The sequence below is a fragment of the Corvus moneduloides genome, chromosome 7, assembly GCF_009650955.1.
Source record: "Corvus moneduloides isolate bCorMon1 chromosome 7, bCorMon1.pri, whole genome shotgun sequence".
Lineage (NCBI taxonomy): Eukaryota > Metazoa > Chordata > Aves > Passeriformes > Corvidae > Corvus > Corvus moneduloides.
This window is the reverse complement of record NC_045482.1, coordinates 23,315,113-23,330,174: the sequence shown is the minus strand read 5'-3', so window position 1 is coordinate 23,330,174 and position 15,062 is coordinate 23,315,113. Positions and strand designations below refer to the sequence as shown.

General features: G+C 52.9%; 1 protein-coding gene across 3 annotated transcripts in view; it reads left to right on the top strand.

The window, feature by feature from the left end:
• Positions 1-12,803, top strand: part of SLC4A3 (solute carrier family 4 member 3) — a 33,961-nt gene extending 21,158 nt beyond the window's left edge. For all 3 annotated transcript variants that reach the window (XM_032114468.1, XM_032114470.1, XM_032114469.1), the window contains 12 exons: positions 754-938; positions 2,515-2,728; positions 3,055-3,276; positions 3,614-3,762; positions 5,132-5,326; positions 5,771-5,977; positions 6,575-6,664; positions 8,241-8,407; positions 8,788-9,041; positions 9,291-9,460; positions 9,910-10,083; positions 10,812-12,803. In XM_032114468.1, coding sequence (XP_031970359.1) covers positions 754-938; positions 2,515-2,728; positions 3,055-3,276; positions 3,614-3,762; positions 5,132-5,326; positions 5,771-5,977; positions 6,575-6,664; positions 8,241-8,407; positions 8,788-9,041; positions 9,291-9,460; positions 9,910-10,083; positions 10,812-10,889 — 2,105 coding nt within the window. In that variant the 3' untranslated portion in view covers positions 10,890-12,803. The remainder of the gene's footprint in view (positions 1-753; positions 939-2,514; positions 2,729-3,054; positions 3,277-3,613; positions 3,763-5,131; positions 5,327-5,770; positions 5,978-6,574; positions 6,665-8,240; positions 8,408-8,787; positions 9,042-9,290; positions 9,461-9,909; positions 10,084-10,811) is intronic.
• Positions 12,804-15,062: the final 2,259 nt, after the last annotated feature.

Below are 15,062 nucleotides of genomic sequence, written 5' to 3'. Positions count from 1 at the left end.
TGGTGTGCCAGAGGACGCGGGAGTACTTCCCAATCTGTTAGGAACTGAGGAGACTGCCAAGCACTGATGAGATGCAGACATTGTAAAACAGAATGTGCAGTTTGCACCTATGAGTCTTTAGAGCACTGACTTACTTTTCTCTGAAAAAAAATAAAAAGTTTAAGAATATAGGGAATGTACAAGTTAACAGAAAAAGTTCATAGCATCAATGCTCAAGGAGGAAAGAACAGTGAGCCAGTACCTATAGGTTGTTTAACCTGACATCCTTCTTGGCCAACATAGTGGCAGAGCTAATATGGGATTCAATTAATAAAGAGCTGGAGAATATGAATGTAATTATTGCCAAGCAGTAAGGTTTATGGGAAATAGGTCATGTCAAGCAAACCTGATTTCATTCTTTGATGAGATTAGAAGTTTGTTTGATAAAAGTAACATATAAGTGGCTTCCTTCCATACGTGGGGAACAACCTTCCAATTTAAACTTAGTGCCTTGTAGTGTAAGATAGAGTAATCTGTAAGGGATTAAGAATGGGCTAGCTGAGAGGCTAAAGAAAGTAGCACTGCTTATGAATGATCAGTAAAGGACTTGGAGCAGTCCTCAGCATGAAGGTCAGTGCTGTGTCCGTGGTCTGGAGAAAGTACATAACTGCAGAGCTTGTGGGAACCTCCAAAACCCCCGTCTCTGTTGTTAAAGGCAACCCAGTACATCTCAGCCCAATGATTAACTCTGCTCCTAACGTTGCCCCCTGGTAGGTTGTGTGCAGTTTCTGGAGCAGCCAACCATGGCCTTCGTCCGACTAAATGAGGCTGTCTTCCTGGAATCTGTCTTGGAGGTCCCAATTCCTGTCAGATTCATCTTTGTGCTGCTGGGACCTAGCCAGGCCAACATGGACTACCACGAAATTGGCCGCTCAATCTCCACCCTCATGTCCGACAAGGTGAGGAGCTGATGGGCAATGATGCTGACATAGGCGAGGGAGCTTTGCTGGCTCCTTAGAAGACAGTCCTGAGATGAGAGCTGTGCAAAGGCTCAGGTGGGGTAGGCAGGTGTGAGCACCTGGGATTTTTAAGATCAGTCTGGCTCGACCAAGGTAGAACACTCCAGTGCAGAGGAGAGAGTAGGGCAGACACTTACTTGGCTGGGACAGAGTGTGCTAGGCTGGGTGAAGAAAGGGGCCATGTGTAACAGCAGGAGGAGCAAAGGACGACCCAAGGTTAGAGGAGTGATATTCAGTTGACATTTAACAAACATAGAAGTGGGGAGGCTGAGTGATGCCTGTGACCATGGCACCTGGCACACTGACATAAAAACCCAGTAATGCCTGGGGACTGTTTTCCAGTGTTTGGATGAAGCTTTCTAGCTGAGTCCCATGGCTGGGGCATCCATGCAGAGGAGCACATCCATACAGGAGAGATGAGGATGCAGGAAGGTTTTTCTGCCAAGCATGTGCATTGCTTGAAGTCCCCATCTGTCTAGATGGCAGTGAAATTCATTATCTGGGTAAGCAATTAAATACAAAGGAAAGACAATCTGAGCGTCTGCTGCATGCGTCCAGCACAGAGGTTCACAGGTCCTTCCTACTGGTGCTATGTAACTACAAGCAAGTAACAAACCTTCCTGTGCTGCCACTATTGCACAGCTTTCACTGAACTGGAGACTAAAAGGCCTAATCACAAAAAATGTATTAGAGGTAACAAACTGAAAGATCCCTTCCCTGGAGTTGCGCAGGGCTCAGCTGAGAATGTGTTTTTAGTCCGAAGAGGTGAGGTGCCATTCCAGCTTCAGTGCTGTGTTTGTGGGCTGACCTCACTCATTTGAGTCTCTGCTCCTCTTCCTGGAAGAGCAGAGCCAGCTGCTGCAGCCGGGGCCGGCCATAGCAAGGTTACACAGTTCTGGCGCCATGGAGAGAGCACCGTATCATTTACATTGAAGCTGTGGCTCCAGGGAGTCTGTGTGCTGCAGGGACCTTAGCTGTCCCCTACCTGCCTTACTGGCTCTTCACTCGTTCATCATCCTCTAGCCTTTTCTCTGGAAGCGTGTTCCAGAAGCAGTGCAGCACTTCCACCTGTTTGCCAGCACCCCCCCTGCCTATCTGCAGTAGTGCTGTCCCCTCCTGGTCTCCTTAGAATCCTTCCTTGCTACCTGCTCTTGCTGTCAGTAATACCTCCCCTTTTCTGCCTAGTTTCCTTTGCATGGCTTCCCTCATGCTGTAGATGCCTATTTTCTCTCTCGCATGTGGAGATTCCCAAGAGTCTCTTAGGCTACCTGCTCAGGTCATGGTTCTTGTGCTTTATAACTATGGTGCTTTGGGGCTCTACCAGCTTCTCCCTCAAAACAGGAGGCGGGATTCAGGAGTGTGGGTCACAGAGTGGCAGTAGTGAGACGAGTAGTGGATGGAGGAGCAGAATGTTGCTCTAAAGGTCACGGCAAGCATTGTCTTTCCAGGCTGTAGGTAGCGGGGTCTAGTCTTGGTCTGAGCCTTCTCCCTCTCTCTTTTTCCCTGCCCCTTCCAGCACTTCCACGAGGCTGCATACATGGCAGATGATCGTCAAGACCTCCTCAATGCAATCAACGAGTTCTTGGACTGCAGCATTGTCATCCCCCCATCAGAGGTGGAGGGGAAAGACTTGCTCAAATCCATTGCCACCTTCCAGAAGTTGCTGCTGAAGAAGAGGAAGGAAAGGGAGCAGAAGTCCATGAAGGAGGGGACTGCTCAGGAAGCCAAAGGTCTCTCCATTCACATTTGGGCAAGTTTGTGCCTAGTGCCCTGTGTGCCCCAATGGGCCCTCTCCTGCCAGAGCCTGGTAGAGGGGAGAGCAGGGCCTGGTTTCTGCAGTGGAGTGGGGCAAGGGGAGTGGGGCAAGGGGAGTAGGATAGTGGCTGTGGGCAGCTCTGGCAGCTGGATACAGCAGGAGGCAGTGGGATGTGCTCTCACAGGGGGCCCACCAGGCTAGTGCTGCTGGAGGAAGCTCTCTATGAGGTACTGGGGAGAGGGACAGCCCAAGGGCCCAGCTGTGTTCCTTGCTGAAGCCCTGCCCTCCATACACCTCCAGAGCTGTGTGAAGTGAAAGCTGAGGAAGAAGAGGAGGAAGCTGAGGACGACCCTTTGAAGCGAACCGGGATATTTTTTGGAGGTCTGGTTCGGGACATAAAGCGCAGGTACCCCAAATACCTCAGTGACATCAGAGACGCCTTGCACAGCCAGTGTCTCGCAGCCGTTCTCTTCATCTACTTTGCTGCTCTCTCTCCTGCCATCACCTTCGGGGGACTCCTAGGTAATGGGCCTGCTTTCTGGTCTGCTCTTTGCACTCTGGGACACTGGCTGTGTCTGTGTGATGCTGTTCTGGGGTGGGCTTTGGTTCTGTTTGCTCAGGGAGAGTGGTAGTGCTGTGCCTCGGCTGCTGCCTTGTTCCCTCCCTGCCATTTGGCCTCTCCAGCCTCGGCTGCCTGGGCTCCTCCCGTGCTCCCTCCGTGCTCCCTGCCTAACACAGGGCACCTCTGACTGATGGGATGGGGACCTGCCTCCTCTGTCTGGAGCTGTGCAGCCTGCCTGTCTGTGGTGATGGTGCCTATGACCAGGCTATAACACTCATTCATTGTTCTCTTTCCCAGGAGAGAAAACTGAGGGTCTCATGGGGGTCTCCGAGCTGATAATCTCCACCTCAGTTTTAGGGATCCTCTTCTCCCTGCTTGGAGCCCAGCCACTCCTGGTCATTGGCTTCTCAGGGCCTCTGCTGGTGTTTGAAGAAGCTTTTTACAAGGTACATGCGAGGCAGTGTCTCTGCTTGGCACCTGCTCACTCTATCCTTGCTCTGGAGAGGGCGGTTGGCATTTCTCAGCTCTACAAAAGGTGTTTGTTAGTGTGAACTCTTCCAGGCTGCTCGCAGCTCAGCCAGGACTGCCCCTGGCTCTGCTGACCCTTTTCAGGTCTGGCTAAAGGGACTTCCACCTCCTGTTGCTGTATCCATTATCCTTTGAGGTCTGACACTGATAACAGCACTCCTCTACCTGCTGACTGTGAGGAGAGCACTGTCCCCCGGCCCTGTGCTGCAGCTCATTGACATAATGAGCACTTGTAGCTGCATCCTAAAACTTTCTTCTTATTGGGGCTTCCTTTGAAGACCATTTCACCACTTTTACTTATGTCCAGGTTTCCTTTCATGGGAATAACACTGAGTGTACCACCCATTTGGGATGTGCCACATACATTACTCCCACCTCTAAGGATGAGCCCAAGGGTGTGTGTAGAGGTATCCTGGCCAGCCAGGGTGGATATGTTTCTTTCTCAAGTAGCATGACCTCTTTGCTCTTGAAAGCATCCCCATATCACTGTACCTTCAAGCAGTGGATCTAATTCTTTTCCTTTTCTCTGACTCCCAGCAGGTCTGTGTCTTTAAAAAAGCATGTTTTGTTCTACAGCTAGATTTTCACCTTGTCAAGAGTTCAGAGCCAGTGATGCCATTGCAGAGTGGGAATTTCTCTGCTCTCCTGTGACTGCACTTATCCCTGACTGCTTTTGCATTGCCCAGTCACTGTGTACAGAGGTGTACCTCTGCCTGTGGTGCTACTGAGGAAGGCTGCAAAGGGAGGGGTGTGATCTGTACTGGAAATAGTTGGTGTGTGTGGATGAGCAAAAGCAGTGGAGATGGTCTCCTCTGTGGTGACAGCCTGGGGGCTTTTCTCCACACACGTACAACTGCCTGTACACAGGGTGCTGTCTGAGATTGTGGCCTTTATGCAGTGGGACATAGCAGGGTGCTTGGGCTCTCCTTTGTAGGGAACAGGCTTGTGCTGTTGAGCGCATGGAGCAATGGAGAGCCATGTTTGAGCAATGGCACCTCCATATGGGTGGTATGGGCAGTGTTATGCATGGGCTGGCTTCAGGAGAGCATGAAGGAGATACTGGTACAAAGACTGGAGCAGTGAAGACCTGCTTGGTGTGAGCTGTCAGGTGTTAATGCAAAGTCTGCAAATTTACCTGTGATTCTAGCCATGAATTCACTGATACTGTGCTGGGTGCCTGAGCAGATGAAGATGCTTTTTTCCAGAACAGTCTTTGATCTTAATGGGGAGTGGATGCAGGAGGCAGCCTGAGGAGCCATGAGTAACTCCTTCCCCTTTCCATTTCAGTTCTGCCAGACTCAAGGCATTGAGTATCTGACAGGCAGAGTGTGGATTGGTTTGTGGCTCATCGTCTTCATCTTCATTATTGTGGCAGCTGAAGGAAGCTTCTTGGTGCGCTACATCTCGCCCTTCACCCAGGAGATCTTTGCTTTCCTCATCTCCCTCATCTTTATCTATGAGACCTTCTACAAACTGTACAAGGTGAACCTTCCCCGGGGAAATGGGCTGCTGCATCTCTTAATCCCTCAGGAACCTGCTGCTTTAGCACACAGGAGGCAAGGGAACAGGGCCAGCTCAGCCACAGCTTTCCTAGACATTCTGTAGAGCAGTTCTTTGCTGGTCTCATGCCTCAGCCCAGCTGGCTCCTGTGCCACCACAGAGGGTGGCAGGAAGAGCCCTAATGTCTCTCTCCCCTTCTCTTCCTGCAGGAGACATTAAAGAGGGGCCACTTTTCTCTCCCCAACCCTCTCCAGCTGGGTAGGTTGTGAGGCGAGGTGACGGATGCTGGGATTGTCCGTGCCCACCATCTACTGCCCTCACCTCTCCACAGAGCAGGACACCTCCGCTTCCCCCTGCCCCCAGTAGTGACAGTGCCCCCTGCCCCTCCTTGTGGTAACTTGCCTGCTGCTTCTCTCACCTGCTCAGGTGTTTGCAGAGCATCCTTTGCTGAAGTTCTACCCACCAGACGTGCAGAGCAGCCTGAATGCCAGCATGCTCTCTACAGATGCAATGTCACTGGGAACCAGGATGCAGCCCAACACTGCTCTGCTCTCCCTCATCCTCATGCTAGGCACTTTCTTCATTGCCTTCTTTATGCGCAAGTTCAAGAACAGCCGCTTCCTAGGAGGAAAGGTGAGAAGTTTGTGGGATTCACATTTAAGGACAAGGGACGTGCCAAACAAATAATGCTTCTGGCTACAGACCTTTATTCTCCAGAACACTTGGATGTCCCTCAAAGAAAATCAACAAATCCCTTAAACAGCTTGCAGGAGAGATGGTAGCCCACCTTAGGGTGCAGACAAGAGCTGACTGTTGATGATGGTATCTGCACTGTCCTGCTCCAGTGAGGCTTGCTGGAAAGTCCTCTGGACCTTGGGAAAGCTCCTTGGACTGGATACAAGTCTGTTAAACTAGAATATAGGAGGAAGGGCTTACAACTTGTTCTCTTTGGGCATTTCTCTACATGCAGGGCATCTGTGTAATACCTGGAGCACTGTCTAAATAGGCCAGGAGGAGCAATTGGCCAGTCATTTAAAAGCATGTTAGGTGGGCAGTGGGATGCACAGCCCCATGGGTCAAGGCTGGGTTTCCTGGCCCTGCCCATCAGCAGTGCTCCAGTTTGGAGTGGTGCTTGACTCCGTTTGGGGCTTCTCTTTGCCATAGGCACCCTATAGCAGGTGCATGGAGCTGGCCTTTTCCCTTTGCCAATGACAGGTCTGTGTTCTGCAGGCACGGCGGATCATCGGAGACTTCGGGATCCCCATCTCCATCCTGGTTATGGTGCTGGTGGATTACACCATCACTGACACCTACACACAGGTAGTGCCAGCATTGCCCTCAGAGCCCCTTCTGCAGCCCAGCAGTGATCCCTGTGGCACTGGCTCGTTCTTGTGCAATGGGGAATTTGTATTTCCTGCCTCTTTAGTCATAATGGCACAAAGCAAACAGAAACATTCCCCTCATCCTCACTCCCACGGTGAAGGGAGGCTCCAAGGGTCTTGCTGAGGTTGAGGCCAGAGCTACAGGGACTACTGGAGTGCTCTGGTATCCCTATGGTCTTCCAGCTGTTTGTAAGGGAGGGTTTAGGGGCTTCAGGGAGATTCAGCGCCAGTCCATTCCTTGTTTGTAGCTCTAAACACTTGCAGTCAGTCAACAAGACATGAACTGTTTATGCACACTGAAGAAGGAGGCACATAGGATGGTTTCAATGGGGTATTTGTCATAGTTTAGTACTCAACATACCTACTCTCTCCTTGACTGTAGGATACTAGTATTTTGATCACTTTATCTCAAACATAATTTTTTTCCCCAGTTTATGCACAAACTTAAGTTTGTTAACTTAATGTTATCGAGCAAACCTGTCTTACAGGTTTCATTTTTTCAATAGATACATAGTTATATATTTTTGGTTTGGTATTTTTTTTGCTAAGAATGGGAAGAGCGTGAAAAGTATTTCCTGTTCATCATGCAAGCTTTTTATCAAAACAGCTCAAGGCTTGGTGGAATCCAAATTTATTTTTATTCATTTGAATTTCAATGAAAAATTTCAGTCTAACAGACGTTAGTGAAATCATGCACTTTGTTACATTCTTTTCATACTCTTCTACACTTCTACTGTTAATATCAAAAGCATTATCATTTTATTATTAACTCAGCATATGTACAAAGCTTTCTGAGAAAATGGTACTTAGTTACACAGCTTAACTCAAGGACAAACATTCCAGAAATATTATTCATACTTACGCTGATTAACATAAATGCAAATCATAAACTCTGCCTGCAGTGCAGATAGCAGAAATTGCTGTAGAGCAGCACAGAGCCAAGGGTTCAAATGCTGATGAACGCAAGGTCGGGATGATGTACAGCTAGGAGTCTGTGTGGTCTGATGGGAGCACAAACATCATATTCCCTCTGAACATGGTCAGGCTGAGGTCATTTCCAGAGAATGTGGCCACTTCTGGGGTTCACACTACAAAAACAATGCTGTAAAATGTCTCAGAAAAGCCTTGGAAACTCTGGAAAGCCACCTCAGAAAATGGTAGGCAGTTCAGAACACTTAATTTGTCCAAGCAGAGGTCAAGGAGCATTTTAACCATGGTCTGTAAGGACTGACATGGGGGTGAGATTCCTGAGGGAAGATATTTCCTTGGTCTCTTGGAAAAAAACAAAGGGAATTTAAGTAGCTGAAAGGAAATGACACATACCCATGTTAGGGAACATGGGATTTTTTGCATGGAAGGGGATTATCCATGAGAAAGTCCTTCTCAGTTCAGGATGGCTTATCCCATCATCTGAGGCATTCAGACCAGGGAGACCAGGAGGATCAAAGCTGTGTGAGGCTGTGGGCATGTTTGTATTAATGAGTAACTGCTGGGTTTTGCAACTACACCAACAGAAGCTGAATGTCCCCTCTGGCCTGTCGGTCACATCCCCTCACAAGCGTGGCTGGTTCATCCACCCCATGGGCAGTAGTGGGACCTTTCCGCTGTGGATGATGTTTGCCTCTGCCATCCCTGCCCTCCTGGTCTTCATTCTTATCTTCATGGAAACACAGATCACTACGTGAGTACCTCCCCCTTCAACCTCAACCATCGCTAACCCCTAGGCAGGCAAGGCCAGGATGGCTGCTGGTTCACATGGAGATGCAACAGACATCCCAAAGGAACAGCAAGAGCAGGATTCTGGCTGTTTCAGACTGTACCTTGACTTCTTTCATCATCTTTTGGCTCCCTTCTTGGCATATGGTATGGTGGAAACCTGCCTCAGCCAAGCACAGGAGGAAACTTCTAACCTGAGGCTGACAGCCACCATCCCCCTCCTCAGCCATCTTCTTGTTATCCCCATGTGTGCTGTCTTCAGAGAGTGAATGTTGTCCCCAGCTCAGTGCTGTCCTGGGGCACTGACCTGGGCCTTGCACTGACCCAGGCTCTATTTTCTTTCAGGCTGATTGTTAGCAAGAAGGAGAGGAAGTTGCTGAAAGGCTCTGGCTTCCACCTGGACCTTCTGCTCATTGGCACAATGGGGGGGCTTTGTGCTCTCTTTGGGCTGCCCTGGCTGACGGCAGCGACAGTGCGCTCCGTCACCCACGTCAACGCCCTGACCGTCATGAGCAAGGCCATCGCACCCGGGGAGAAGCCCAGGATCGAGGAGGTGAAGGAGCAGCGTGTGACCGGAGTGCTTATTGCTGCCCTTGTCGGTGAGCCTCTGCTCGGGGAACAAGGGAGGGGAGGGGTCTGGACCAAGCACTTGAATCTCCTGGCAGTGTTCCTGTCCCATGGGCCGGCCCGTGCTCTGCGTGCTCACTGCAGGAGTGCCCACACCTACCCGTTTTGAGCTTCCTTTCCCTTGCACCCCAGGACAGAGGAGGCGGGAGAGGGATGGAGGCTGAGGTGCCTTGCGGAGGGGCTGGTGTGGGACACACGTGCCCTGAGCTCCGTCTGTGCAGGTCTGTCCATTGTGATGGGGAACATGCTGCGGCAGATCCCGCTGGCTGTGCTCTTCGGCATCTTCCTCTACATGGGGGTTACATCGCTCACTGGCATCCAGCTCTACGAGCGCCTGCTCCTGATCTTCATGCCGTCCAAGCACCACCCTGACCACATCTACGTTGTCAAGGTGAGCAAAGGCAGGTTGCACAGAACCAGGTAATGATGAGAAGAGGAAGAAGCAGCAGATGAGGGGAGTATGGTATTTTGCTAGAGATGCTTAGCTTGGTGACTGTGCTTGGCTGCAAGATTGTGCCGAGAAGTAAGTGCAAGGCACGCACAGAGGTGGCACAATGCTGGTAGGCTGCACCCAGAAGTGTATTGTATGGATGGACAGACGATTTGTAGGAGTGATGTGCTGCTTGAGGGTGTGGAGGGACACTGCACTGCCAGCTGGATATGCTGCCAGGTAGCACAGAGGCTGATGTGTTATGGAGTTCTACCTGGCTGTAGAGTAAAGGCAGGTAGACTCTGCAGCAGCAGGTACTCTGCTGTGCAGAAGTGTTTTGTTTTGCCAGTTGGGTCTTTGTTAATCTGTGTGGAAAGTTAATGTGTTCTTAGACTGGAATTACCTACTAGGTGAAGACCTGGAGAATGAATCTCTTCACCTGCATTCAACTGGCCTGCATTGTGCTGCTCTGGGTGGTGAAATCTACGGTGGCATCACTGGCCTTCCCCTTTGTCCTGATCATGACAGTGCCACTGCGACGCTTCGTGCTGCCCCACTTCTTCCACGACAGGGAGCTCAAAGCGGTGAGCAGACAGCTGTCCTCAGTCTAGCTTGCAACACTGGAAAGAGATTGAGGAGATTTGGCAGCCTGAAAGGCTGGGAGATCATGGGCCAGCAAAGCCTTGAGGTTCTTTGCTCAATAGCAGTAGGTGGGTGGATGGCTTCCTTGGATCTTGTAGCCCTGGGAGTGCAGTATGAGATGGGTGGACAGCCTGGGGCAAGGAAACACAGGTTCCTACCAGGCAGAGGCCTGGAATAAGGATTTCCCCTTCCATCTTGTGGCTATTTCATCAAGAAACACACCAATTCCCCACTGAACCAGCAGCAAGAACAGCCCAGCAGCACATCAGAGCCTGTGGCTGTTGGCACTCCAGTGTGTAACCACAGTGCCAGGGTGCTGGCAGCCCTTCAAGAGCTGGCAAGCTCCTCTGCTGCTGTCAACATCCTGAGATTTTGTTGGAGAAGAGCCTGGAGCAGCACTCAGAAGTGAGTACTGCCAGCAGGGGGAGAGGAAAGAGCTGCAGTGCTGGACCAAAGCCCCAGGCAATAGAAAGGGCATCAGGCTGGGGACGCGTGGATGGGCATGAGGGTTTAAAGAATGCGCCTTTTGGGAGGGAAAGGAGCAAGAGCTTTGCTTTTCCCAGCACATCCCAGCTGCCTGGGTTGCTGTGTGCTGATCGCTCTGTGCCAGGCTTGACCCCACACTGGGGGCAGCTGTGGCCTTCATAGCTTGGTCTCTGCCTCTTCCCAGTTGGACTCGGAGGATGCGGAGCCAAATTTCGACGAGGATGGCCGGGATGAATACAATGAGCTGCACATGCCTGTGTGAGCTGGGAGCTGCCCTCCCCACTCATGGGACAGGCAGCTCACACCTGCTCACCCCTCCCAAGGACTAACTGGAGACTTGCCATGAGTCACACAATCTCTTGCCTGGACCAATGAATGGCTGTTCCATAGCCCTGCAGGATGCTGTCCCGGCTCTGGCTGCCCCATCGCTCGCTCAGTAGAGGCTGTGAGTCTCTCTCCTCTTGGACCTGGTGGGCTGAGAGATGCCTCTCACATCCCAAAGCTGTGTGGGTCCTGAGTGCCCATGGGTCAGGGGTTTGTCCCCTCCCTGCTGGAGGCAGCCTGTGCCTGATCTCCAGGTGGTGAAGGGGAACCATGCCAGCTGGTGCCACTGCATTCCCCTCCGCTACCATGAAGCTTGGGTAGGTCAGCACGTGACACTGAGCACTCACAGGAATGGGCTGGAAGCTGCCTCTTCTCCCAGGCCAGCAATCTCCTTACTCATCTGGCAGATGCCTTGCTCCTCCCCTCTGCCCCCTTCTAGGAGTGCTCACACTGGGCCTCTGCCACAGCAAGTGGCCCATGGGGCTGCTGCAGCCTGGCAGACAGGCAAAGAGGGACTGGCACCCTGGCCCAGTCCTCCAGACCGGCTTCTGTCCAGTCACCTTCCCACATGACTGTTTTCAGCTCTTTCTTGACATGGAAGAGGCTGTTTGTCTCCTCTCAATTTTCCCAACCTCATTTCCAAAGGCAAACTGCACAGGGAGGGGAGGCTGGAGACAAGCAGGTATCCTGAAGCCTTGAATGCTTGCCCTCTTGCAGGAACTAAGAGGAGTCCTCTGCCATTCTGCACCTCCACAGAGGCTGCAGGAGTAAACACTGACCACAGGGCTGTATCCCAGTCCCTGATCCCCACATTCCTGTCCCTGAGAACAAGAAGAAACCGTATTTAAGAATCTATACAAGAAATGTAGTGCTGGAGCACAAAACAGTCCTTTGGATCCCCTCCCTTTCCCTGTGCAGTGATCCACTGAGTCTGGCTCCCTGCAAGCCTACAAGGAAGTCACTGAAACCCCCACCCCAGTTTTGCTGCCATACTGAGATGCCTTTCACATCCAGCAGTGCCCTCCAGATGGGAAGGAGCAGCATTCAGGGTGCCCAGCACTCAGCCCCCATCACCTCTGGGCAGCTGCACAGAATGGGTTGGGTTGGAAGGGACCACAGTGGGTCATCTGGTCCAATCTCCCTGCCCAAGCAGAGTCATCCCAGAGCACATGGCACAGGATTGTATTCAGACAGTTCTGCAATATCTCCAGTGAGGGAGACTCCACAACCTTTCTGGGCAACCTGTTCCAGTGCTAGTCACTCTCACAGTAAAGTTCTTCCTCTTGTTCAGGTGGGGCTTGCTGTGCATCACACCTTTCCACCTGACAGAGCTGTTCCTGGGGTCTGCCCGAGCTGGCAGCCTTTGTTCAGAGCTGGCCCAGAAACTGTTTGATGGTGCCCTTGCTGCCCCTGGAAACTCCAAGGGTGGTGCCAGAAGAGAAAGGCATCCCAGCCTCTTCCTGATGGTCAGAGCTGGACTGGTCTTCCAGAAGAGGCTGGGATGCTCGCTTCACCATTGGATTTGGGAGAAGATGCTGCCCCCATTCCCACTTATCCAGCCTGGCTCCTGAGAGAGATGGTGGGTGCTTCATTACCAGGAGGGTCCAATGCCTTCCTCGGGAGGCTGCAGAAATATCCCATCAGAGAAAGAAGCCTCCCCCGCAGCAGGTCCTACCCACAGCCTGGTCCCCCCACAGGGCCTGGGGCGGAGAGACGAGTGTCTCTGTGTGTCTGTGGCTGTGTGTGTCCTGTCCTCCCTGTGTAGTGTAGGACGCCTGTTGTTTCTGTGCATTGTGACTCCTCTGACTGTAGTGGAAACAGCTACACCAATAAACTCTTCACAGGAGCTGTGCCTCTGGCTCTACACTTTTGTTTTATTGCCAATGGCAATAAATTAAATTGATTGAAATTCCCCAACACAAAACTTCCTTGCCCACAACAGCCAGCAAGGTAGCAAGCCCCAGCTGGAGCAAGGACTGCCACCATGTTACCCACTACCAGCATGGAGGTGGGCTTTCTGTCACCATGGTCATCCAGCAGACTGGTTACTGTGGACTCAGCCTCCACACTGGCTGCTGGAAAGAGGAGGCTGAGCCCCATGTTTAACCAGAACCGCATTCTCCTGCCTGCTTGCATCCATATACATGTGCATGCTTGTGCCTGCATGCTCAGCAGCACTCAGTGCCCATCTCCTTGTGCAGTCTGTAGCCACATGCCAAATGGCAGGGCTGTGGGCTGAACGCAGGAGAAACATCTCATTAAACATGTTCTTTCCATGCTTTCTTCCCAGGCAAGAACTGAGCCAGGTCCCTGTGAACTGCTGGCTGCCTGCAGCTCATGGTGATGGGTTGGGTGTCCTCCAGTTGTGCTCTCCTGGGTGCTGCTGCTGGGAATAGGTGGAAGTCCCACTGCCCATGGTCAGGTTGCTGACCAGGGGCTGCTTGCTGAGGCAGAGGGCTGAGCCTGCCCAGGTACACAGGTGGTGGCCATCCTGTTCCTGAGCCGGACGTGCTGTGGGGCAGGCATTGCCTGGCTTTGCAGCACCCTCTCCAGGGCCTGGCAGCGCTGCTGAACCTGCAGGAGAGGAAGCAGTGTAGGTGCCTATCTCCTGAGCATCCAGTTGGGCTGGATGGGAGTATCCATGACCTACAGGCTGTTCTGCCATGTTAGGAAACACTCCCTCTCCCATTCCCCACTCCTCAGCTCTCCTTCCTCGCATCTGAATGCCCATGGCTGCCTAGCAGGCCATTAGTTTGGACTGGAGAGATTATAGCTGCACCCAGACCTACAAGATTCACGTCTCCACCTGGATGTCCATCTCTTCCTGTGCAGCACCCCGGACTGCAGCAGTGCCCCCACCCACCCTGGTATGCAGACCAGGGAGTGCAAGCAGAACACATGCCCCTTACCGCATCAATCCTCCGGATGAGGATGGGCCTGACCTCCAGCTCCAGCAGCCAGTCAGTCTCCAGGATGCTGTGGTGGTACTCCTCTAGCTCCAGGCTCTTCTGCTGCTGCTCGGCCAGGGCAGCCTCACGCTGAGCCCCCATACCCACACCTGAGCTCTGCCAGGGCCGGGCCAGCCCCGGCCCCTTGCCCCGCTGCTGCAGGCGCAGGAGGCGGATGCGCTGGGACACACGACGGACCTGGGTGTGCAGGGCGGCCGCTCGCTCCCTGCGGTGCAGCAGGGCCAGCAGCTCCTCCTGGCTCTCCTGCAGCTGGGCTTGCAGCACCACGGCACTGCTGCCTGTGCCTGAGGGCTGCAGCGGGATCATGGGGTTGGGCAAGCCCAGGGGATAGTCAGGCTGCTGGGGGGCCCTGCCGTGTGGTGGGGGCTCTACAGTGCCGGGAGCCAGCCCCACTCTGCCCCATGCTGGTGGCTGCAGTGGCAGTGATGGTGACAGTGATGCCGATGGTGGCAGGGAGCGGCTGTACCTGTTGCGGTGAAGAGAGACCCACTTCTGGGCAAGATCTGCTGTGGCCAAGCTCTGGTGAAAGACATCGGGAACCAGCCTCAAGACCTTCACAAAGGGCCCCACATCAGCAAAGCCACACAGGTCATGCAAGCTCTGGGGACTGAAGACACTCTCGCTGAGGGTCCCCCCCTGCAGCAGCAGCCCCCAGTTACGCCGGTGGGCAAAGAGCTGTGCAGCCAGGTGGGGGATGGATGCCAGTGGGGACTGCCGGGTAGGACAAGCAGTCGGCTCCTCGTGCATGTATAAGTTCTCACAGAGAGGGACCACCACCCTGGTGTCGAACCTCTCCTTCAGCGTGCCTAGGTGCTGCAGGTATGAGGCCAGCCAGTCCACGTAGCTGCTGGCCATGTCGGGGCTGGCCGAGCCAGGCTGGCAGTGGGCAAGCCTCTGCAGGTGCTGCCAGCTCTCCACCTGCCCCGAGGGGCTCCGTGGCAGCACCAGCAGCAGCACGTGGTACAGGCTGCACAGGTCGAAGCCCTCCTGGCACCGCTGCACGTGCCTCACAAAGGTGCTGATCTCCCCTTCGAGGGCAGAGTAGAGGGCCTCCATGGCTGGCCACAGTGATGGAGAAGAGTCGACCAGGATCACAGCTCATCCACATGGTCCTGAGTCCTGGATGTGCTGGAAAACACTGC